General features: G+C 36.4%; 4 protein-coding genes and 1 long non-coding RNA gene across 7 annotated transcripts in view; 3 read left to right on the forward strand and 2 right to left on the reverse strand.

The window, feature by feature from the left end:
* LOC125276113 (E3 ubiquitin-protein ligase TRIM39-like) overlaps positions 1-25865 on the forward strand; it is a 302026-nt gene that overhangs the window by 157077 nt on the left and 119084 nt on the right. The gene's annotated exons all lie outside the window — the stretch shown is intronic.
* Positions 675-4587, reverse strand: LOC125276087 (basic proline-rich protein-like). Of its 2 annotated transcripts, XM_048203509.1 has the most exons (3): positions 4305-4587; positions 3847-3910; positions 675-3722 (listed from the first exon to the last, which is right to left on the reverse strand). In XM_048203509.1, the coding sequence occupies exons 2-3, from the start codon at positions 3879-3881 to the stop codon at positions 806-808; spliced, it is 2952 nt and encodes a 983-aa protein (XP_048059466.1). In that variant the 5' UTR covers positions 3882-3910; positions 4305-4587; the 3' UTR covers positions 675-805. The 2 variants fall into 2 exon arrangements, with proteins under 2 accessions (XP_048059466.1, XP_048059467.1); XM_048203510.1 differs by lacking the exon at positions 4305-4587 and having other exon boundaries at positions 3847-3929.
* On the forward strand, positions 5031-16980 carry oscp1a (organic solute carrier partner 1a). Its single transcript, XM_048203690.1, has 9 exons — positions 5031-5371; positions 6126-6155; positions 7458-7612; positions 11067-11234; positions 11440-11520; positions 11717-11820; positions 11964-12092; positions 16603-16679; positions 16840-16980. The coding sequence occupies exons 1-8, from the start codon at positions 5245-5247 to the stop codon at positions 16634-16636; spliced, it is 828 nt and encodes a 275-aa protein (XP_048059647.1). The 5' UTR covers positions 5031-5244; the 3' UTR covers positions 16637-16679; positions 16840-16980.
* LOC125276216 lies at positions 11963-21737 on the reverse strand. The gene is made up of 4 exons (XR_007186601.1): positions 21691-21737; positions 20081-20258; positions 16633-16723; positions 11963-12075 (listed from the first exon to the last, which is right to left on the reverse strand). It is a non-coding gene; the product is annotated as an uncharacterized LOC125276216 (long non-coding RNA).
* On the forward strand, positions 20095-24217 carry lsm10 (LSM10, U7 small nuclear RNA associated). Of its 2 annotated transcripts, none has more exons than XM_048203724.1 (2): positions 20095-20216; positions 23594-24217. In XM_048203724.1, the coding sequence occupies exons 1-2, from the start codon at positions 20204-20206 to the stop codon at positions 23962-23964; spliced, it is 384 nt and encodes a 127-aa protein (XP_048059681.1). In that variant the 5' UTR covers positions 20095-20203; the 3' UTR covers positions 23965-24217. The 2 variants fall into 2 exon arrangements, with proteins under 2 accessions (XP_048059681.1, XP_048059682.1); XM_048203725.1 differs by lacking the exon at positions 20095-20216 and adding an exon at positions 21730-21877.

Here is a 25865-nt window from a genome sequence, read left to right on the forward strand (position 1 = left end):
ACATTAATTTTTTTAATCAAATGGTCTACATTTGTGAATTTCACTTCCCCTAGAATACACACACACAAAGCTAAAAACTGCTGGGTTAAATATGGACAAACCCAGGGATTGGGTTGTTTTCACCCAGCCATTTTTTTCAACCAATTTTGGATTTATTTTTTTTAGCCAGCAATATAGTAATATAGTAAAAGGCATGTTTTTGCTCAAATTTGTGGGGTATTTTAAGCTGAAACTTGACCAGACCAGAGACTTATATTACATCTTGAGAAAGAAGGCATAATAGGTGCCCTTTAACCCAACCTGCTGGGTTTGTCCATATTTAACCCAACTTAGGTTGTTTTTAACCCAGCATTTTTTAGACAGTGATTCCTGGTGCTTTTTTAAATTCTCACTATTACTCTATAGGTCATTAGTTCCTCAAAAGCAGCGGAATACTACATAACATCACATCTGGCTGATGTTATCTTCAGGTCAAGAAATACAAATGTCAAGAAAATAACTGTTACAGAATCAAGAACATTTTGGTATGTGTTAGTAATTTCCTCTGTGGTTTGCAAAAAAGGGAAACCCCTAAGTGAACACTCACTCAGACCACAGTTGCATAGATTGCAAAGGCTCCTCTCACCTGCCTTCACCACAAAGCAATCTGTTCTTGACAAGCAAATAATAAATGACAAAATACTGTGATGTACTGTGTATTTGTGTATTTTATTGACAGGATGTATTGCTGCTTATGATACATATGCTGTAGTTTATAGAGTTTAAATTGTGGAAGTGTTAAGTGATTATGTTTATTCTAATAATGTTAATAAAGTAAAGGAGATGGTCGGGGTCTTGCACGAACTTTGTGGCAATTTACCTTTTTAATAATTTTTTTTCTGGATATGGTGTTTTTCACAGGCATGCTTGAAGATGATTCATTCGATTCATGTTGGTCATTCTGGTCTTCTGCTGGATGTTCGTCATTTGATGATTGAGATCCGTCCCCTGTTGGAGGAGTTCCTCCATCTTCTGCTGGATGTTCTTCATTTGATGATTGAGATCCGTCCCCTGTTGGAGGAGTTCCTCCATCTTCTGCTGGATGTTCTTCATTTGATGATTGAGATTCGTCCCCTGTTGGAGGAGTTCCTCCATCTTCTGCTGGATGTTCTTCATTTGATGATTGAGTTTCGTCCCCTGTTGGAGGAGTTCCTCCATCTTCTGCTGGCTGTTCGTCATTTGATGATTGAGATTCGTCCCCTGTTGGAGGAGGTCCTCCATCTTCTGCTGGCTTTTCGTCATTTGATGATTGAGATTCGTCCCCTGTTGGAGGAGTTCCTCCATCTTCTGCTGGCTGTTCGTCATTTGATGATTGAGATTCGTCCCCTGTTGGAGGAGTTCCTCCATCTTCTGCTGGATGTTCGTCATTTGATGATTGAGATTCGTCCCCTGTTGGAGGAGTTCCTCCATCTTCTGCTGGCTGTTCGTCATTTGATGATTGAGATTCGTCCCCTGTTGGAGGAGGTCCTCCATCTTCTGCTGGCTGTTCGTCATTTGATGATTGAGATTCGTCCCCTGTTGGAGGAGTTCCTCCATCTTCTGCTGGATGTTCTTCATTTGATGATTGAGATTCGTCCCCTGTTGGAGGAGTTCCTCCATCTTCTGCTGGCTGTTCGTCATTTGATGATTGAGATTCGTCCCCTGTTGGAGGAGGTCCTCCATCTTCTGCTGGCTGTTCGTCATTTGATGATTGAGATTCGTCCCCTGTTGGAGGAGGTCCTCCATCTTCTGCTGGCTGTTCGTCATTTGATGATTGAGATTCGTCCCCTGTTGGAGGAGGTCCTCCATCTTCTGCTGGCTGTTCGTCATTTGATGATTGAGATTCGTCCCCTGTTGGAGGAGTTCCTCCATCTTCTGCTGGATGTTCTTCATTTGATGATTGAGATTCGTCCCCTGTTGGAGGAGTTCCTCCATCTTCTGCTGGCTGTTCGTCATTTGATGATTGAGATTCGTCCCCTGTTGGAGGAGGTCCTCCATCTTCTGCTGGCTGTTCGTCATTTGATGATTGAGATTCGTCCCCTGTTGGAGGAGTTCCTCCATCTTCTGCTGGATGTTCTTCATTTGATGATTGAGATTCGTCCCCTGTTGGAGGAGTTCCTCCATCTTCTGCTGGCTGTTCGTCATTTGATGATTGAGATTCGTCCCCTGTTGGAGGAGGTCCTCCATCTTCTGCTGGCTGTTCGTCATTTGATGATTGAGATTCGTCCCCTGTTGGAGGAGGTCCTCCATCTTCTGCTGGCTGTTCGTCATTTGATGATTGAGATTCGTCCCCTGTTGGAGGAGTTCCTCCATCTTCTGCTGGATGTTCGTCATTTGATGATTGAGATTCGTCCCCTGTTGGAGGAGTTCCTCCATCTTCTGCTGGCTGTTCGTCATTTGATGATTGAGATTCGTCCCCTGTTGGAGGAGTTCCTCCATCTTCTGCTGGCTGTTCGTCATTTGATGATTGAGATTCGTCCCCTGTTGGAGGAGTTCCTCCATCTTCTGCTGGCTGTTCGTCATTTGATGATTGAGATTCGTCCCCTGTTGGAGGAGTTCCTCCATCTTCTGCTGGCTGTTCGTCATTTGACGATTGAGATTCGTCCCCTGTTGGAGGAGTTCCTCCATCTTCTGCTGGCTGTTCGTCATTTGACGATTGAGATTCGTCCCCTGTTGGAGGAGTTCCTCCATCTTCTGCTGGCTGTTCGTCATTTGACGATTGAGATTCATCCCCTGTTGGAGGAGTTCCTCCATCTTCTGCTGGCTGTTCGTCATTTGATGATTCCCCGTCTGTGGACTGAGATTCATCTTGTTGATTTTGCTCATCTGAAGAGGATGAATCGGGTAGAGCAACATCTTCATTGCTGCCCATGTCACCTACTATCTGTGACTCCTCTCCTAATTTCCCATTAAACTCAATGATTGTTTGGATGACCTTTGGACCAGGGAAGTCCATAGCAATTATACCTACACAATGTGGTCTATTGGTGTCCCCCTTTAGATCAAGCAGATAATCATCAACTTGTTTATTCAGTGTTTTTGCAATTTCTAGGGGCTCCTCTGATCCTCCTTTGGTCCCAGTGTATGTGAGCCTCAGCTCATGATCACACTCTTCTGAAGCGGACTTGATATTTTGTCTCATTTGCGTTTCTTTTGTATCCGTGTTTGCATCCAGTTCTTTTATATGAACAGGAAGTCCTAATTGTAATGTTGAACTCTGAATCAAGACTATCTTGCCTCTCACCTGGCCAATTGTTGGAATCTCTTTGTCTCTCCACAAAGGCCAGTCAGGACGACTTAATACTTCTATGACTTGAGCAACAGCACCCTCATCTGGAGTCACTCTAAGCAACACTGTCTCCTTCTTCTGTTTCACAAGAAACGTCAGCAGAGTTTTCAGAACATACTTAAGGGTCTCTGTTTCCTGGACGTTTCCGGTCTCAACATACTTGATGCTGTCGGAAGACACGTGCATTTCAAAAAAACGAATGCCTGCGTCCAGTTGGTTGTGCAGTCCCCATGCTTGAAACAAAGGTGTGGATGTTTTCAAGTATTTGTTGCTTTGGTGTGTTCCAGGGATCGATATAGCTGATAGAAGCTTGTTATCTTCTATTTTCTCCATCCAGTCGTGTTTGACATACTTGTAACTGAGAGTTTCAGAAATGCTGACATGTTTTTTACCCTCACACTTAAAGATAGCCACCCTGCAGGTAAAAAAAATATATATATTTTAATACACAATGTGCCACTCTTATATATTTTACTCACAGGATCAATCAGTCTAAATGTCTTCATGTTTGTCATATTACTCACCACAATGGAACTTACGCTATCAACAAAGAGAGGTACTGAAAGTTTCCCATTATTCTTAGCTTACTTCTGCAACAGAAGTCTGCAAAAAAATACTATAAATTGATAAAGATGAAAATAATTATATTGACATATAAAGGTTATAATCATCTAGGCTATCATTTGATATTGAACATTAGTCTCTATTTCAAAAGAGCTAAAATCACTGGTCGCATTACTGAACATTGTTACTGTAAAACAAGTGCAATTATTAAAAGCTATAGTTTTGTCCTTTTGACAGCAAAAATCACCTGTAAAACCTTGAGAAATCTAAACGTTAACCGTCCCACATGTTAAAAGTGCAAGAGATTTCCTGTTAAAAGTAATTTGCATTTAGCCACCATGCCAAACTAAACACACTAAACATGTAATTTATATTTAGGAATGTGTTGCATCATGATTTTCAAACAACAACAACAAAGAATATTTATACTTACTAACAAAGTTGTGTGTAGAAATAAAGAACGTTTTTAGAATTACTTTATGTTAAATTCGAACCTTGGCATCAGACAGTTCAAGACGCCAAAGAAAACGGTGATGTTTGCAGTCTTTCCTTTTGCCATGTACTTTACATCTTTAACTGAGGCAGTTTTACAGCATTTGACTACATTTGCCTAAACAGTCGATGTAAAATGAGCCCTGAAATAGTTTGCATTTATTCACCATATACAGACGGCGTATGAAAATCATCAAAAGATTTAACTGACAGATGAAATTTAAGAAGAATAAAATATGAAACATTTTCCACGAACAGCATTAACACCTTTAAAATAAGAGCACAGAATTGAACTAGGCTATATGAGGAAAGCTGATCAGGTTACGCTTTTACATGGCAGCTTGGGGCAAGATGTCACATATTTTAAATCTTATAAATGTATTAAAAATTTAATAAATTACAATATTTGGTTTGGTTTTGAATGTTTTGATATTTTTGCATTTAGGTCAAAGATAACATACAATAAAATGAAAATAAATGCATCAAAAATGTTTAATTGTTTACCTAGCCCTATAGGCTACTTAAGTAATAATAATAATAATAGTAAAATTATTTCAGCTGTCTCCAAAATTATTTAACAGATGATTAACTGAATCAACTAACGATTCATTAAATGAATTAATACACAATACAGTGGAATATGCTAATAATTATAATCCAACCACTGCGCGCGTCTGTAATGACTGTGACAGTGTGTGTGTGTGTGTGTGTGTGTGTGAGCGCGCGCAGGAGCAGCGGGTCAGCGTGGCATTACGCGACGTCATAATGCTCCGCTAAAAGCTCGCGCGCTTGATGTGACCGTGTGCGTCGTATACAAAAAGAAAATGAACTAGCACTACTGCAGTAACAAGTTCGTGATATAAAAAGTGAGCAGCTAATACATGAACTCATTCAGCATGTCTCAAAGAACTCTTCCTTTGCTCATCATAAACCTCGGCGGAGAAATGATCTACATTCTGGATCAGCGCCTCCGAGCGCAGGATGAAAACGATGATAAAACTCAGAGAGGTAACCAACAGTAGTCTCGACCCCTAAAGCACATAATAGCTGCTTAACTAACGAATCCTGCTTTAGTAAACTATTAACAACTAGTGCATCAAGATGACCTTTATCTACCTTGCACATCTTCACGTGCATCTGTTTGTTTTATTAATGTATTATGAAAATAAAAATAAACGTGATGACAAAAAGATGTGTGATTCTTACATTTGTTAAATGCAAATAATAAAATAAAATAAAATATATAAAATGCAAATAATGCAAGTTTGAGCATTGAAGCCACATCCACAAGTGTGCCATTGATCGTTAATCTTCCAGTCTATTTACATTATTGGACCTGTGCATATCTTGGGAACAGTAATAAATATCAAAGTTTGTTTTTAATAATATGTTTGTACTTTTACACAATAAGTGCCCTGAAGCAAAACCAGTTGAGAACCACTGAACTAGAAGTTCTAGAAATACAGTGGAGTAACCCTGTACCATTTCCACTGAAATATTAGCTCTGAAATATTTTTTTGTTCTTACTAGGCCTAGTGAATATCATGAAAATTATATTCATTTTCATAGAAATATCAGGAATAAGTGCAACATGCATGATCTGATGCAATCTCAGCCGTTGTCAGACGGCAATTTGTGTTACAGATAGATTAATGAACCATGTCTAATGTTCGATTACACTCGTGCTATACGTCCTGTGATGGGGAAATTGCATGAACTCACTCAAATGTAACAGGAATTTGACCTGAACTCTCTTTTGCAGGTGTTTGGACAGATGATGACAGGAAAAGAGGTACAATATTTTTGATCTTCCTTCCTATTAAGTTTGTTCTAAATATTTGATATGTGATACATGCAGTTTATTTGTAGCAAAATCACGTGTGAAAGAATCTGATGTGGAAAAAAATGCCACTTACACATTGAGCACAACATATAATAATCTGTATCCAGTGCTTGAAATGGGGCGGTACGTGCCAGAACAGCACCTCTCTATTTTTACCTTTAGCATACCAGCACTTCTGATATGTTGCACGTACGGAAGCCCACCGAGCCCTCCCTTCTTCTGAAGCGTGTTTTGAACCAAGAATCAGGAGTACCGGCACTTTTATTTTTCCACTTCATGCACTGTCTGAAACACTTTACAATAAGGTTTCATTAGTTAACATTAGTTAACTACTTTATTTCACAATATTAATGAACAATACTTCTACAGCATTTATTAATCTTAGTTAATGTTAATTTCAACATTTACTCATACATTATTAAAATCAAATGTTGCATTTCACATTAGTTAAAGGTGCCCTAGAATGTTCTTTCACAAGATGCAATATAAGTCTAAGGTGTCCCCTGAATGTGTCTGTGAAGTTCAAAATACCCCATAGATTTTTTTAAATTAATTTTTTTACCTGCCTATGTCAGGGCATCATTACCTATGCAACGATTCAGGCTGCGGCCCCTTTAAATCCTCGCCCAAGATATGCCTGTTTTTCGGAGGTCTTTTAAACAAATGATATTTACAAAAGAAGGAGGAAACAATGGTGTTTGAGACTCAGTGTATGTCTTTTCCATGTACTCAACTCTTGTTATTCAACTATGCCAAGGTAAATTCAATTTTCCATTCTACGGCACCTTTAAAAAAAGTTAACATTAGTTAATGCACTGTGAAAACGCATGAACAAACAATGAACAGGTGTTTTTGTATTAACTATCATTAGCAAAGAATTGCTCATTGTTAGTTTGTGTAGTTAATGTTAACGAATGAGACCTTATTGTAAAGTGTTACCTAATAATCCAAAGATTAGTCTGTTTTTCCCCCAAATTAATTAATTTAATCCAAAATCAAGATAAAGGTAATTCACCCGACCACTGATTCTTAGGTGTGACAAACCAAAATAAGTCATTTAAAAATAAGATCCACAATTCATATAATCTCTATCATTCATAATCAAACAAAAAAATTATGATGCAAATTTCAGCAGCTTCTTTCTGTTTTTTTTTTTTTTGTTTTTTTCTTTGGGAAAGATCTTTCTGTTTAAGATTCTGTTTCTCTTGCCTCAGTCTTTCTTTTTTCTCACTTGTCATTCTCTTTCTGTAGTTATGAATGATATAGTGGGCACTATGTTCAATAAGGCTTTTCTAGAGGAGCTCTTGCAGCCACAGGATCTGTATTCCCACCGAGCCCTGCGGACAGTTTTGACACGGATAGCACACGCCTCAATTATGCGTCTTAACCTGGCCAGCATGGACAAGGTATTCAAACTCACCCTCTCCCGATGCAAACACAAATAAATGTCTTGATTGAACTTAAAATTCGCCATGACTTAAAAATATGCCGTTTCATCAGTTTACTAAATGTTAAAAAAACAATTTACATACAACAGGCAAACAACACAGCTATATTAAAGTCAGAATAAACAGAAGTTGCTTCTCTATTGTGACATAAACTCACTGGACACTTCATTAGGTACACCTGTACAACTTGCTCGTTAAAACAAATATCTAATCAACCAATCACATGATGGCATCCTTTATGATGTATGTAGCTGACAAATGTGGCCTCCAAATGACGTAGCCTTCGAAATGAGACACAGCTATGGTCAAAATGATCTGCTGAAGTTCAAACTGAGTATCAGAATGGGAAGAAAGGTGATTTAAGTGACTTTGAACATGGTTTAATTGTTGGTGCTAGCTGGTCTGAGTATTTCAGAAACTGCTGATCTACTGGGATTTTCACACACACAACCATCTCTAGTGTTTACAAAAGGGCTTCTCACACTTTGCTTAACAGCGGGTTATTGTCATTCTAAACACCGCTTTTAACCCTGGGTAAAGGAGCATTTCACACTTGTAATTTAGATGCAGGGTTAACACCACTTTTTACCCGGGGTTATGAAACCCTGTTCTGGAGCAGGGTTGGCGTTGAACTTGAACAGTGTGAAACCATGTGGTGTTAGAATGTTACAACTAGATGCTTAGTAACCGTCAACCAATCGCATGCCTTATATTCACACGCTTTGGGCAGTCACGGAAACACCGCATGATGTAAAAAAAGTCGTTTCTGTGTATGATGGGAAAAATGTCAAATGGCAATGGAAAATGCGACAATAACAGTGAAGACGAGACCGTCATTCTTACCTTTATAGTCTGAAAAGTTCACTTGAAATTACAGTCAGCAATGAATGGTTCAAAAAAGAGAAAATATCCAGTGAGCGGCAGTTCTGTGAGCGAAAATGCCTTGTTGATGCCAGAGGTCAGAGGAGATTGGCCAGAGTGGTTCCAGCTGATAGAAAGGTAACTCAAATAAGCACTCATTACTTGAGGTCTGCAGAAGAGCATCTCTGAACGCACAACACGTCCAACCTTGAAGCAGATGGGCTACAGAAGCAGAAGAACAAACCGGTGCCACTCCTGTCAGCTGAGAACAGCAAACTGAGGCTACAATTCACAAGGGCTCACCAAAATTGCACAATAGAAGATTGGAGAAACGTTTCCTGGCCTGATGAGTCTTCATTTCTGCTGCGACATTCACATGGTAGGGTTAGAATTTGGCGTAAACAACATGAAAGCATGGATCCATCAGCAGTTCAGGCTGCTGGTGGTGTAATGCTGTAAGCGATGTTTTCTTGGCACACTTTGGGCCTCTTAGTACCAATTAAATGCCACAGTCTACCAAATCTGCAGCAACTGTGTGCGTGCAATGCTATCATGCAATATGAACCAAAATCTCTGAGGAATGTTTGAAGCACCTTGTTGAATCTGTGCCATGAAGAATTAAGGCAGTTCTGAAGGCAACAGGTGTCCAACCCGTTACTAGCAAGGTGTACATATTAAAGTGGCCAGTGAGTGTATATCTGAGTGAAAGGTGCTAGAGAGGATGTTTTGTTTGATACATTTTTGCAATATTACTTGAAACTGTCTTTACTAACTGATAAAAGACTATTTATTAGGTGCACTGAAAGGAATAATATTAATATACATCATCTGTGCACGAGGTAACGAGGCCTTAAAAACATCAGCCAATCGTTTACGCGATCATCGCGTAAACGATTGGCCCTCTGGCTTGTCAATCACTGCCGTGACGTTCCTTGTGAGAGACGAGCGTGGCTGTGCGCTCCAGTAACTTTCCACACTCTACAGGCGGCGCATGCAATGTTTTTGTCAGGAGCAGGGCTTGACATTAACACCAGCCAACCCGCCAAATGCGGGTAGATTTCCGCTGTGGCGGGTAAGACAGCCACTCCCATTAGCCACTTTGGTGGGTTGAATATAATTTCAGCCTACAGCCAAATGAAAGGTAGCCAAGCTCGTCGTATCACACAATTACAATTCAGTCACAGTTTTTTATCGATTAACTTACGGTTAGTGAAGGCGGGATAGGCGGAATCACGCTGAATGACACACAACAGAAGCGCTTGTGTGAACAGAAGCAATCAGTTCTCCTTGCGCCTGAATACATGCACACACACGTCAAAATGCATCGTGTGAAGTAGCCTATCTCGCGTGAATACAGTCGGCTATGGCTTAAGTGGACGTAAACAGGTGGGAAAAAACTGGATGTGTATGACGTCCATGCATTCAGCAGCACCCAAATAAATACCTGCATGTCATTAATGTTAATCAAACATCAAAAAATGTTAAATAAATGTATACTTGCTAAATAAACATCTGAAAAAAGATTTTTTTTTTTAAAAATACTATTTGTAATTTTGCTTCTTTGTTCTTTTTATATAACCTAACAAAAATGCCAGCTGATATATACAATGTATTATCTTGATTTGGGTGGTCAATCTGCATTTGTAAGTTTGAAAGGGTTTTAAATCTTGTAAATCAAGTAAAATGACTCAAAAGCTAGTAATTTAAGCATGCCAAAGTCAACTTTAATCATATAAAATGTAATTTCCCAACAGCAAAATTGTGGCCAGTGAAAATGCTGAGTGGCTAGTAACTTTGGAAAACCACTAGCCACAGTGGCTGGTGAGCAAAAAAGTTAATGTCAAGCCCTGGTCAGGAGACAGGAGTAACAACTGCAGATTATGAGTTACCTGCGGTGAGTCCGACATAATGAATCCAAAAAACACGACACAGCGAATGCCGGTGGTAAACATTCGTGTTCCAATACGAGTGTTTACGAGTTTTGGGAGGCGTTCCTTTGAAATGTGTTGTGAAGGAGGGGGGTTGTTCTTACGCATGCGCTCATTTCAAAAACTCAGTAACAGTCTTTGGATTCTCAGTCGACGAAAAAATCCTCTCTATCACCTTGAAATGGCTTCTCGAACAAGAAAAATGTAGGGTGGGACTTTGATTTTGTCCATGGGGAATTGATTGGATAGTTGTGGTTTGCTATTGGAGGATCTCATGTGAATGACAGGTTGCCCCGCCCTCACGCCAGTAAACGTGCCATCAGAGAAGAGATGTTGCTGCAAGAGGGAGAAGTTATTTTGATTTAAGATTATGAGGGCACATTAATGATGTGCACAGATAAATAATTTATAATATGCATGGAAAATTCCATAAAAAATAAGTAAATAAAATAATACGTTATTTAAATTATCTTTAACATTTTACACTGTTATGTAACTGTAGAATGATGTTATTTCTACCTGTTCCAACCCAGAAAATTATTAATTAATATTAATATCAATTAATATCAGTATTAATTAATATTGATTACCTGTTTAAATTTGTGTTATTGTCTTTATTGTAGCTGTATGATTTGATGACTATGGCCTTTAAGTATCAGATCGTTCTGTGTCCACGTCCACGAGATTTACTGCTCATCACCTTCAACCACACGGACACCATCAAGGAACTGGTTAAGGATAATCCCAGCCTCGTTAACCAGATCAACGAAGCGCAGCGGCAGCTTATTGAGGTGAATGCCCTCCAGGAACTGTTCTGCTAATGGGATGTGTACATCTTACAAAATATATATATAATTGCATCTCTTTATAAAGTGTTGTATAAAAAATTCTTTTTTTTGTTGTGAAGTAATTCCACTTATTATCTATAGCATATCAAGTTGCTTTTCTGTGCCAAGGTTATTGTTATTTCTAGTGCATACTTCACCTCTTTCTAAGGTATACACACCCTTATCCGATGGGGAGTTTCAACTCATCCGACATACACTGCTGGTTCTCTTTCAAGATATGCAAATCAGGGTGAGCAGTTTACTTGTGTGAAAGCTTATTGTTTATTTGAAATGGATTGCTGGCATCGCTGCCAGATCATATGGTTGTATGCAAATCATTACTAAGTTATGACTTTTTTGTAAGAGCATTCAAGCGTAGTTATTTTGTCATGTAGTTGGAGTCACGCAAACTGATTTCATGAGATTTGTGGCATTTTTTTTCACAGGTCTCAATTTTCTTGAAAGAAAAAATCCAGAACCCTAACGGGCATTTTGTGCTGCAGACCTCAGGGCCGGTGCCTCACGGATTTGAGGTTCCTGGTTTAATTAGGTAAGGCAGGTGAAGGTCAGAGCTCACTGTTTTAACTGGAAAACACAGACGCTTCATAGGAATAAGATCACATCTTTATAGTCATACACACCCATATGCAAACATTCAGCTTGTTCCTTCAGGACCGCATTCTTGTCTTGCAGGTGGTTTAATGCTAAAGGGCGTGAGGTGAGGAGAACAAGGTTCCCCAGTGGAGGAAGCTACACAAGTGCTGTACGCCAGGCCTCGTTTGACCTCTCTGGAGACAGGGTCACACTTTTGGGCACCAACATGTAAATATGAAAATTAATAATTAGGAATTATGAATGATTTTTAAAAACATATGTTAATAATAACAATAATGACAATAATAAATGTAATTAATTACAATAATATCAAATAAATATATTGTATTATATATTATAGACATTTAAATAAATTTAATATATGTGAGTGTATGTATGTGTGTGTATATATATATATATATATATATATATATATATATATATATATATATATACACAGTCAAACCAAAAATGTATAATTTGTTTTATATATTTTTACTAGTGGGTGCAGGACACTATAGTTCATTTATGTAAGTGAGGATAGCAAAATAAACTGTGACATATCATACATATTCAGACATATATATATATATATATATATATATATATATATATATATATATATATATATATATATATATATATAAGAATGCTTTAAATGCATTAAATTAATCACAAAAGTGACCGTGAAGTATTTCACATCGTCACAAAACAAAACAATTGAACTTTTTATTCATTAAAGGATCCTGAAAAAATATCAGTCTCCACAAAAAATATTAAGCAGCGCAATGTTTTCAACATTGATAATAATAATAAATGTTTCTGCAGCAAATCAGCATATTAGAATGATTTCTGAAGGATCATGTGACACTGAAGACTGGAGTAACGATGCTGAAAATTCAGCTTTGATCACAGGAATAAATTATGCGTTAAAATATATTCACATAAATTCAAATAGAAAACAGCTATTTATAAAATGTAATAATATTTCACAATATTACAGTTTTACGGTATTTTTGATTAAGACACATGCACACACACTTAAAATAACCCCTTATATTTGTCATTGTATCATCCCAGGGTTGTGGAGTAACGAAATACATGTAACGACGTTACGTATTTAAAATACAAAATTTGAGTAAATGTATTTCGTTACAGTTACATTTTAAATAGATGGTAATCAAATTACAGTTACATTTAAAAAGTATTTTAGATTACCAAAGGGATTACTTTGAATTTTTATGTCATTTATTTAATTTAATTGGCTATTAACGGAAGCTTGTTTGAGGATTTTTAACCAACGAGCCAATGTTGATGATTATCCGACTCTGTCTGTTTAAAAAAACGCGTGCTGCCTGTTCAGATATTAGCAACCTGCAGAGTGCAGACATGAGCTCACATTGCAGAAAATGGACGGGGAAACAGGGAATAATGCATTTCTCTAGTGGAAATTCAAAGACAGTTTTACTTATAAACATGAAAAAGGACGTACACTAACATTATAGTGCAATGCAAGCTATGTCTGCAACAAAACTTCCATCGGCTTCAAAGGATTCAACATCTATTCTGAAAAAGCATCTTGAGGTTATAAGCTGGCCTTAAGCTGTTCTTGGTCTTCGAAAATGTTATTTTCCTTATTTACTCCTTATTTTCCTATTTACTTGTACATTGAGCTTTATATGGTTATCATTAGCCTACGTAGGCCTATAATATTTATAAGAATTTATTAGGTCTTTGAAAAATAACACACAATCCTCATAGAATTAACATCCACTTAATCATGCGTTAAATAATGTTTTATAAAGCCTTTTATAAGTATTCTTTGTGTACTTTACAGACAAACTTTAAATCTTAATAATTCATTCTAAATCATGTTTAGGTAGGCCTATATGGCGCTTACTCGAGTTCATGATCAAAAATAGAGATGCAGTAGTCCACTCGTTATAAATCCAAATGTTTTTTAGTTTTATTTTGATCTTTATTCCGGGCTTGCAAACAAACAGCTTTGTAATAATTTCCCAAAATTTCAGGAAATATTTACTAAGCCTGTCAACAGGACGTTAAAGTCGGCATGAAACGGCATCTGAAATGAGAGGGCGGGACTTGATTTCGTCCTTCGGAAATTGATTGGAAGTTGGGCGTTGCTAACGAAATGGAGGCAGATATGAATTACTAACTCCGAGCACTCACGTTACTTTAAGAGCTTTATTGAGGATGACGAGGACGGTTAACGGCAATAAACAGCCAGAGAGACTGACTGACTGACTGACTGACTGATGGTGTGTGTCCGTTGGCGCGGAGCGAGCAGTTAAAAGAGCGAGTGTTTTCGGTTCATTCCTATGGAAGTTGAGCCGCGCGTAAGTTAAAGGGATAGTTCACCCAAAAATGAAAATTTGATGTTTATCTGCTTATCCCCAGCGCATCCAAGATGTAGGTGTCTTTGTTTCTTCAGTAGAACACAAATGATGATTTTTAACTCCAAACGTTGCCGTCTGTCAGTCAAATAATGCTAGTGGATGGGAACTTCTACAATAAGAGTAAATAAAACATGCACAGACAAGTCCAAATTAAACCCTGCGGCTCGTGACGACACATTGATGTCCTAAGACACGAAACGATCGGTTTATGCGAGAAACCGAACAGTATTTATATAATTTTTTACCTCTAATACACCACTATGTCCAATGGCATTCATCACTCGATTCGTTTGGTCTGATCGCGCTCTGACAACGTGATGTCTCGCTCTCAGTGAAGTATATGCGCGAGACATCACTGCCGCTGTCAGAGCGCGATCAGACCAAACGAATCGAGTGATGAACATCAAATTTTCATTTTTGGGTGAACTATCCCTTTAAGTGACGCTCAACTTCCATAAGAATTAATCTAAAAATGCTCTGGTCGCTTGCTCTGCTCCAGTGGACACGCAGCCTGACTGACTGAGCGTGTCGCAGGTTCCTTTCCATGTTTACTGTACACCCCAATGACTGGCATCAGCAGTGTTTAATGCATTAATCTCTATAAAGTGAAGCACAGCATTTACCCCATATGTCACTGCAATTCCAGATAGCTCCACCCTTGAGCCATAGCATGTGACAGGAAGAGACGATGAGTCGTTTTGAAGGGGGATGGGAGGTTAATGATTTTGATTAAAGATTATGAGGGCACATGAATTTTTAAAAAATAATGAAGTTCACGGATACATTATTGATAAAAAATACTACAATATTCCATAAAAAAATAAGAATTGTTAATTTTGATTTCATGCCGACTTTAACACAAGCACGCGCTGAAAACGGACACAAAGAGGAGAACAGACGCGCCAGCAGAGGAAATACTGCACCATGCACAAGCTCACTGCGTGCAAAACATAGGAAGAATAATATAAATATTAAATTGGGGTTGATATGACTGTATCTCTGAAGGGAACTGTCTTCAGAAAAGTTTTGATGGCTTTTGCTCTTATCTCCAGCGCAACTGCTTAGTTTGTATATAGTGGTAACCATGGAAACGCTATATCGCTGCTGTTCCATAAGCGCCATCTACTGTCAGAGAGTGAATTTGCATTTCATGCAGGTGTCTCATGTAGCATTTCACAAAGCTATAGTCAGACCATGCTGTTTTTGCTGTTTAAATGAAAAACAACTGATCATGCTCATGTTCATAACATCTTTGTTAAGATTGTGATAAAAATCCAGTGTTTGCCTCTAATATCAAAGAGCTACACATTTTTTGAACAAATACATTTATAAATTTTGCAAAATAAATTTGCTTTAAAATATAATCTGCAACCAGTATCAGAATTTGCTTCTGTTGGCTATGAAAAATTAAAATAGGTGCATCACTAATAATAATTTAAAAAATTAAATAAAGGATTATTTAAAAAAAAAAATTCGAATTGTTTTTTTTTTCTTTGCTGTTTGTTGTTTATATGGTTAATATTAATGCAGCTATCAGTGCACTAAAGTTAAATATTAGTATAAACATATTTATACTAGGGATAGTTCACACAAAATGATCATATTTTTTTCCAAACATGTAAAATGTGGTGGTGGAGAGATGCAAAAAACTGTTTGAATATAGGCCTTTTCTCGAGATTACTGGGTAGATCATTTCATTTTCTTTATAAACATTCTAAATGTTATAAACAAACTTTGTTAATAAAACAATTTAAACCACTGTGTCAGTTCAACTCTATACACCTATAAAACAACTTATATTATTAACAATATTTTATTGTTATTTAATATTTTGTTATCCCTCTGATGCACATTTTTACAAATATAAAAATATAATTTAGGAATGATATATCAACAGTAATTATATATGGATGTGATGTTAAAAGAAACAAATAGGCTATTTTCTTAATTTGTTTATCAAGATATTGAAATTCTTTACCAACACATAGGTTATGTCTAATATACTGCAGATATATATTTTGTAGGCTAACTGATGTTAAAAATACAATTTAGTGGAAAACTGATGGGTAGAGGTCATTTTTATTTACAGGTTGTAAACTTAAAACAGAACATCAAGTTAATATGGTCCTTTGTGTTGTTAAGTATTTCAAAGTATTCCAAAGTATTTAGATTAAGTTACTAAACTTGAGTAATGTAACGAAATACGTTACTGATTACTTTTTAAAGCATGTATTTTGTAATCTGTAGTGAAATACATTCTAAAAGTAACCTTCCCAACCCTAAAACATATTCCGTGATTCATGCTCATGTGAATCTCTGAGGACATCTGTGCAGGTACAGTACACCTTCACCTGAAGACATGGATTCATCAACCACCTCTGCACGGAAACCAAAGCAGGTACACCCTCACTGCAGGCATCATGGGACATTCCAAGGGAACAGCTCATGTTGAGGAAAAAAGCAAAAAACTAAATTAGACCTATGTTTCATACTAATGTTATGTTTGCAACTCAAGGCTCTCTGGAAGTCACTGTATTTTTGTGTGAATATCTGGACAGGCAGACACAACCCCCAATCCTCTGGCCACAGAGGAACTCAATCTGCTCGCTAAACTGATGGGAGGAATGGAGGTGCAGAAACTCTTGAATGTGGAAGCTGGTTTCAGAGTCAACCTGTTGGCCTTGGACCAGGAGGAGGAGGAGGAGGAGGGCATGTAAGCATTACTAATCCAGACATAATCCTGACAGGTCAACACACAACCTCAAAGGCATGGTTGCTTCTTTGTCATTTATATATATATATCAAAGTTCTATCAAAATTAGTGCGTTAATGCATGCAATTAATTTCTTTTAGTTTAACGCGTTAAAAATATTTAATGCAATTAACACAGCATCCGTTTTTTCTGTCATAATTTGGCTAGCGTTACATTATATGATCACGCTCTTCTTCACGCAAATGCTTTTAATGCATTCAAGCGCCACAACACAAATGAGAACGCGCTGTCTGTGAATGTCATGTCTATGTGACACACACAGAAAGACGCACGTCAGTATTGAGTTCTCTTTCGCACTTGAGCAAACAATAACAAACAGAATGATGCCAAAATGTCCGTTTTGTCGAGTATCCTCATAAGAGCAGTCTTAAATAAGACCTTAAAGAGTTGTGAGAAAATGAGATGGTGTCAGATCCACGTCAAGCAGCACAGCAGCCTGTGACTGTGATGTCTGTCATTAATGTAACAGAGAATTAATCTATATTAGATTTATAATTTATGCAGTAAAGAATGTAAAGTGATTGATAACTTTATTCAATTTCTGTATATTTCCACAGGTAAATATGACATTTATTATTATAATACGTTTATGTGAAAATTGTTTTAAGTTCACTTAAAGGTTGTAACCTTTTAAATCTTAATAAATGTTGAAGTTGATAGCTTTTAGTTATACTGTAATGTTGAATGTCTATAATTATTTAAAAAAAAAAAAAAAAAAAATCACTGTCATAGAGACATCAGTAGCAGTATTAGTAACAGTGATACTGACCTTCATTCCTTAAAAGATACCATTAAACAAATATTTAAAATATACTGTCTTTGTAATTTCTACATTAATTTATTTGGAGAGTAACTGAAATTATTACAATATAAAAATATTAAAAACTCCAAAAAAAGTGATTAGTTAATTTTTTAAACCTATTGACAGCACTAATATATATATATATATATATATATATATATATATATATATATATATATATATCCCTCTACCGCACGCATTATGATAAATTAAAAAAAAAACAATATTTGACTCTTTTTCTTTTCTTAGAGTGGCTTAACTTGAAGTGCTGTAAAAAAAAATGTGGAAAAAAATATTATTTTAAAGGTCCCGTTCTTCGTGATCCCATGTTTCAAACTTTAGTTAGTGTGTAATGTTGTTGTTAGAGTATAAATAAAATCTGTACAATTTTAAAGCTCAAAGTTCAATGCCAAGCGAGATATTTTATTTAACAGAAGTCGCCTACATCGAACGGCTAGTTTGGACTACATCCCTCTACTTCCTTCTTTAATGACGTCACTAAAACAGTTTTTTGACTAACCTCCTCCCACAGGAATACACAAGAGTTGCGTTTGTAGAGTGTGTTTGTCGCCATGTCGTCGAAACGCTGTTATTTTCATCCCGCAGTCCAATCACCGGGTCTGATTCCGGCTCAAATTGATAGGGTAAAATTAAAGACATGTTTACAATACCACTGAGCGCGTGCATCTCCACGTTATGGTAAGAGGCGTGACCTTTCCGGGCACGGTGCGCTCAGAGCTGTCGAATCACAACACAGGAACCGCTGGCACAATCAGAACTCGTTACGTATTTCTAAAGGAGGCATGTAGACATCATATTTGGTGCACTTCACCCTAACAATACACTTACAGCCACTTGCACCTGCCTTTTTGAGACACAATGGTAGGCCAGTGGTTGGTCTGGGCCAGTATACTGGCTGTGGTGGCAGGTCTCTGATGTTGATTTAATCCATAATACAAATGCCATGGCAGTCCTTAACATACGACTAATCAACATTATATCACTAGCATTAATGTTCTTATTGTTACAGCTTAACAGACTGCAGCTGGCCTTTGCTAGCTATCTAACCTATTATAATAATGGCATTCCATTATTGCGCAGTGTTGCCATATGGCAACACAGACATTTGATCGATTTACCAAAAACTAATTTCATTAAAAAAAATTTGAGTGGTGAATATGTCATCATAACTTACCTGAGATGATGTTAAAAATTTTTTTGTGAATGTGACATGGGCGGGTCCTTGTTTGTTACTGAATTTTTAATTAATTTTAATTAATCATACAAGAGATGGCAGTCTGTTAGAAAATCGCGCCACAGAAAAAAATTTCATGTCATGTGACTTAACCAAAGCACATCATTGGCTAAACTAAGGTCTTCTCTTACCAACAAAAAAAACTAGAATGTTCTCTTAAAGAGACGGTGGCAAGGAAATGAACACAAAGTGTATGTTGCCATATGGCAACACTATGCGGTAGAGGGTTAAATATATATATATATATATATATATATATATAAAAGCATTTTCAAATTTTCCAATTTTGTGTCACAAAGAATAATAAAGGTGAACCATTCTTTTAAAATATAATTTTACCGAAGGACCGATTGACAATAACAGGTAAAAATGTTTGTTACTCTAACCTTCTCTCAAACTTTTTCAGTGTAATTTCGGAGGGAACGGGGCACCAGTCATCTAGAGTCATTAACATACAAGTCACACAGGTCTGTCATGCACTTAAAAAAAATTCATGTTTTTGTTTTGCTTCATTTTGTTGCCCAGGGCTGGGAATGTCCTATGCTACTAGTAAAATGTGTTATCAATTGCTAAGAAACACCAATGTCGCTCCAGGGCAAGCTTAGCTTGCTTTTTGACATATGATTTTAATTCCATTCAAATGGAAGTTTCAGGGAAGTTAATACCAAAAAAAGAAACCAGACATTTGTTCCTGTTAATTCAGGAATATTTTATGCATGAATGTTGAGTTGAATGAGAGTGAATGTTCAATTATGTTTTAGTAGACAATAACTTTTCTACTAAGCACATAAGTACATGCCAACATTATTAATATATTCCATCTCATTCAGATTCCACACTGGGTTTGTGGTAATCTCAAACCACATCAATACTACTGTAAAGAGACTAAATTCAAGAGTAATTTTAATCAGAAAATTACACATTATAAATCAATAAAAAAACAGTTCTTACTTATTCCTGAGTGTTTACCTTTGTATTCCCAGGATCAGCTGGCCAGTACTGAGCTGGCACGCATAGCAGGAGAATTTGATGAAGAGGGAAGCCAGACAGAGGGACCCGGGAACAAGGGAGATGACTTGCTGGCCATGATGGATGAGCTTTAAAGGTCAGTCACTGAAGACTATGAGTCAGGAAACATGTGGTAGGTCTGAGAGGAAACAGAAATAAATGAGAGTTTTGAAAATGCCTGGCCTTCATGCATTTAGAAACCTGATTAAGAACAACCTGCAAGCAAAATTGTACTGTTTATGATTTTATTTAAAGGGGACCTATAATGCTCCTTTTACAAGATGTAATATAAGTCTCTGGTGTCTCCAGAATTTGTCAGCTCAAAATACCCCACAGATCATTTATTATAGCTTGTCAAATTTGCCCCATTTGGGTGTGAGCAAAAACACGCAGTTTTTGTGTGTGTCCCTTTAAATGCAAATGAGCTGCTGCTCCCAGCCCCCTTTCCAGAAGAGGGCGGAGCTTTAACTGCTCAGGCTTTGGTTGCTCAACAACAACAAAGCTGGAGAATCTCACGCAGCCAAAAATATAAAATATCTCCCTTTGCATTGAACTTTGAGTATCATAACTTTGCAGATGTTGTTTATGCTCAAACAGATATGTTAAAAAAATGTCCCCTGACATTGGCAGAGCTGACTAAATCCCTTTATTAACATCTTCAAAGGGAAAATTATTCATTAAAAAACCCATCATGTCTAATATCGTTAGTCTCATAGCATAATTGCCCAGATCATATTTCAAAGGCAGATACCACAATTTGGCCAAAAAATGACTTAGGCAATTATGCTGTGAGGCTAAGGATATGTCAGTTCAGCTGATTGACATTTGCTTTCTGAAGTTGGACTTCTAATATATGCCTACAATGACTGATTCAATATGTCAACTAGTTTTTTTACTGCAGAATAAAGTCAAAAATTTAAGTTCACTGGAACAAAACTTGTTTCATTCTGCTGACAGAAAAACTATGATTTCCTGCTGTTATTCATTCTATTTTCATTGTAACCTGTTTTTCTGGCACTAGATAGGCTACTGTTTAGTGCTGTTTAATGTGTGGTTACAATATGTGAATCACAAAATCTATTAAGACATTATAAATGATTGTGATTGAAGATTATAAAAACATAGGCCTAACATTAAAAAAACATTTAAAAAATCATATAGCTTTTGGGTAAACAAAAAGAAAAGCATACAAAACAACTGTCAAGGACGTATAAAATTTGAATGAATTGTTGAACTGTGTTCTTGGGATAAGATTATACATGTCAGGTCGGGGCAAGTTGCCACATGGGTTTTAAATATTGTGTTTCGAGTAATTAGCTACTGTTTTAATGTTTCATTGTTTCATAATCGTTGTAGTGTTCAACATTAGCATAACAGCAATTAAATTACATAATACATGTTAAATACAAATATGCTGAAGATGCTTTACCTTATTTTAAATTAAAAAAACAAAGCCGATGTCCATTGTGACAACATGACCCGCCACAGCAGTCAATGTGTGTTAAATGAATTTTTTTTTTCTTGAACAACAATGGAGAAAATAAAGGATTTAACTTTATGAATAAACTTACCCGGATAAACATTAACTTGTATAACTAACTAGTCACCTATGAAGTTTATCCAAGCGACTCGCTAGAGGGCGCGCGAGCGATTTCAATTCGGTACGTCTTGATGACGTCACTCTCCTCTGCGACGAAGCGCGTCGCTCGAAAGCAGATGCAAACATGATGTTTTGAGCATGTTAAAACACCAAAGGAGGTAATAAAACGATTATTTTTACTTCACATGTCATTTATGAGTGAATCTGGATTCTGTGAGGATTAAATGATCACTGTAAATATTTCCGCTCTGATCGCATGTTATACCTTTAGTTAAATAGAGCTACAAAAAGTTTAATATTTGTTGACGTCTTTTCATGATCCTCGTCTAATATAGTTTTCAATTTCCTTACTAACTATTCGGTAGATGGTAACGTTTCTTCATTAGATACGTTTCAATAGTGCCTAGTGTATTCAGCTGGTTATTAGTATATGGGGATCTTACCGGTACTAGTGAAACTATCGAAATACTTGATAGTAATTTTAAAAAGACAAGTACATATTAATTAAAGTAATGTTATAAAACTACTGGTCAACAATAGTGATGTTTTTTAATTGATATAACTGGAAGTGAGTCACATATTGGAAATGTGTAACCTAAAAATGAAACTGTATCTAGATTTGGTGCATGATATTTTATTTATATATTGCAATTACATTTATTTTTTTGTGGCTTAAAAATTCAGAGAAAATTTTAATTTGACATTATTTCTTTTCATTCTGCATTTCACCTTACTAGACGACAAAGCTCATTTGCATACAAAGCATTTGAAGAAGATTTTGTGTATATGGGTCAATGACATGATGGGTCATTTTTTTGTTCAAAGGCCTTAATAATAATGAAAATATACCAAAGTATTTAAGGTCTAGATCTCTCTTATTTAATCCAAAAGGTTTTTTTGTATTTTGTGTCAAGAGGTCATTCGGTTTAATCATCCAAAGGCTGATACAGCCATTTCATTTGTGTTTAAAATATATTAAAATAATTCTCTTTAACTACTTGAAAAATTCATTGTTTTCACTTGCTCATAAGCATGTCCCGAAACATCAGGTAATTCGGTACAATCAATATAAAACATGGAAAATGTTGTAATATTTTAAAAACTTAAATATAAATATAAAATGTTTGATTGTCCTTTTGCTAGCTAGATATCAACCTGTTAGCATTGTTTGAAAAAATATTCATTCGTGTTGTTCGGTAAAAACAAAATTTTGTTTAAACCAAATGACTTTTGGCGACACATTTTGTCCGTCTTTTAAAAAATGTCAAAAGCAGTGTTTAAAAACCACATAATCTCATTGTTAACGCTTAGTAAAACTTCAAAATGAATTATCTTCATTATGTTTTTTTAAAAACCTTATTCATCAATAACCCATATACAAATGATATTTTACTTATATACTGCAAATACATTAATTTATATTTTTTGTGGCTTAAAATTCAGAGAAAATATAATTAATTTTCTATTTGACATTTGAAATTATTACTTTTTCATCCTACATTTCACCTTGCATTTCAGCTTATTTGCATATTTTCCATCAAATCATTTCGTGAGTTGCGATATGTGGTTTGTCTGCCAGCAGAGCATCTCAGAAGCCTGTAATTATCATTAATTATGTGCAAGTGTGCGCATGCTCAAAATCATTACAGTAAAATTGTTGAGTATGTGGCTTGGAGGTGTAATACGAGTCATGCATTTATTTGGGGCTGCCATTTTAGTTAACTGGCAGAGAGTATTTATCTGCTTATCTTGGTTTTTCATCGTATTTGGTGTCATGATGAACAGTATCAAAGAAATAATATACAAAGAAATTGTTTCTTAAATTGCTCACACTGCTAGACAAATCTCATTGTCCAACTGATTTCTCTGTGCAGAGGTGAACATGGAAGTGAGCCATTCGATTCGTGAACGCACCATCGCCGAGAACAGCCTGGTGATTCTCCTGCAGGGCCTGCATGGTCATGTGACCACCGTTGACCTGCGAGACGAGAGCACGGCCAGAGGACGCGTTATTAATGTGGACGCTTTCATGAACATCCGGCTGGAGAAGGTTCTGTACAGGGACAGACATGGACGCATGTCCAGTATGGACGACCTGTTTGTCACTGGCCGAAATGTTCGCTACGTCCACATCCCAGACCACATGAACATTATAGAGACAATAGAGGCCCAGCTCGCCAAAATACACCGCGTGCGAAACTTTGGAGCAGGCGGTGGACGGAAAGAATACTCCAAGAAAAAATAGTTTATGTGCGAGATTAATGTTTGTTTTGCAAATGGATGGTTTTTGGAATGTGCACTGTTATTTATTTTTTTTATTTTTTTTAAGTAATGCAGTCATGGAGCAAAAAGTAATGCATAGATTGTTGTTCCTAGTAAGTAACTGAAATAGTTCTGCATATGTTCTCAAGGAACAGTGTGGGAAAAGTGATTTCTGTTTACTTTGTATTGCTCTGGTGGTTTGAAAATTCAATAAATGAATTAATGTTGTGAAATAAGAAATGATTGATGAGTTCTTTAATTTGACATTGTGTTTGTTTAGGTGTTCTTGTCTTTATGGTGATTGTCATCTCTTTACCACAAGTACACTTATAACTAAGTTTATAGAGTTTACTTGTGCAAATATTGGTACTTTGAGGCCTTTATTTGCAATTCATCACACTGTTTGCAGTGTAAAGAATTTGTGGGATTTGTAATAATTTAATAAGATCAAATAACTAATAGAACAGTCGTTGATGGGACTTAAAGGGATAGTTCACCCAAAAATGAAAATGTTGTCATTACTTACTCGCCCTCATGTTGTTCCAAACCTGTATGAGTTTCTTTCTTCTGCTGAACACAAAAGAGGATATTTTAAAGTTAACCAAACAGTTAATGGCACCTATTGACTTCCATAGTAGGGAAAAAAATTCTATGGAAGTCAATCAACTGTTTGGTTACTGACATTCTATAAAATACCTTCTTTTGTGTTTAACAGAAGAAATAATTTCATACAGGTTTGGAACAACTTGAGGGAGAGTAAATGATGACAGCATTTTCATTATTGGGTGAACTATCCCTTTAAGAGGAATCGTCTAACTTGGGAAGCTATTGGAGATGAACATGTAAGTATTAAAATAATCAAGTATGTAGTAACTTGAATTTTACGTAAAGTCATGCAAATAAAGCCTTTAGATCAGACTAAAAACAGAAGGAACGTTTTGTCTCCTATGTTTCCTCATTCTTCTGTTTTTGTTTCGGTTTGTGGGCAATGTGGCAAGAGATTTTACATGTTATTTTGGAACAATATTATTTTGCTTCCAGAATGATACATACATTTTGCCATTGCGTATGAGGATGCAGGAATTTTTCGGTGACCACATAATCATAATCTTTGAAATGACTCATAAACCTCATCCCTGTTCGGACACAAGCCACAATGACAGTAAAACAGGAGTGTTCTGGTAAACAAAAAACATTACACAACATGAAAATTACTCGTTGCCCATGATGAAATTGGAATCCTATTACGGAAAGATTCTTTTAAGGGGTTGCTTTTTATTATATGCAGTGTTTGACTATCAAATAAAGTTTGTTTGCAGTATTATAAACAGGAAAAAGTGGCCGGCCCTTTGTTCTTTATTATGGGAATTTGATGCATGATCATCTCAGGACATGCATTTAAAGGGATAGTTCACCCAAAAATGAAAATTATCCCATGATTTACTCACCAATCCATATAGATCTATATATGACATATATTTAAAAATATCCTGGCTCTTCCAAGCTTTATAATGGTAGTGAATGGGGGTGAGATTTTGAAGCCCAAAAAATGCATCCATCCATCCATCATAAAAATAATCCATACAGCTCCAGAGGGTTAATAAAGGCCTTCGGAAGTGAAGCGTTGAGTTTTCGTAAGAAAAATATCCATATTTAAAACTTTTAACTATAATGACTAGCTTCCGGCAGACTGCCGTATGGATTATTTTTATGTTGGATGGATGCATTTTTGGGGGGGACTTCAAAATCTCAAAATATATAAAGCTTGGAAGAGCCAGGATATTTTTAAATATATTTCTGATTGTTCATCTGAAAGAAGATAGTCATACTCCTAGGATGGCTTGAGGGTAAGTAAATCATGGGATAATTTTCATTTTTGGGTGA

This window comes from Megalobrama amblycephala, linkage group LG9, assembly GCF_018812025.1.
Source record: "Megalobrama amblycephala isolate DHTTF-2021 linkage group LG9, ASM1881202v1, whole genome shotgun sequence".
Lineage (NCBI taxonomy): Eukaryota > Metazoa > Chordata > Actinopteri > Cypriniformes > Xenocyprididae > Megalobrama > Megalobrama amblycephala.

Excerpts from the sequence above, each read along its gene's own strand:
- LOC125276087 (XM_048203509.1), bottom strand. The coding sequence starts at position 3,881 with ATGGGAAACTTTCAGTACCTCTCTTTGTTGATAGC. Across the intron at positions 3,723-3,846 it reads TACCTCTCTTTGTTGATAGC|GGTGGCTATCTTTAAGTGTG; the intron begins GTAAGTTCCATT and ends TTTTACCTGCAG.
- oscp1a (XM_048203690.1), top strand. The coding sequence starts at position 5,245 with ATGAACTCATTCAGCATGTCTCAAAGAACTCTTCCTTTGCTCATCATA. Across the intron at positions 11,821-11,963 it reads GAGGTTCCTGGTTTAATTAG|GTGGTTTAATGCTAAAGGGC; the intron begins GTAAGGCAGGTG and ends CTTGTCTTGCAG. Across the intron at positions 12,093-16,602 it reads ACACTTTTGGGCACCAACAT|GACATCTGTGCAGGTACAGT; the intron begins GTAAATATGAAA and ends TGAATCTCTGAG.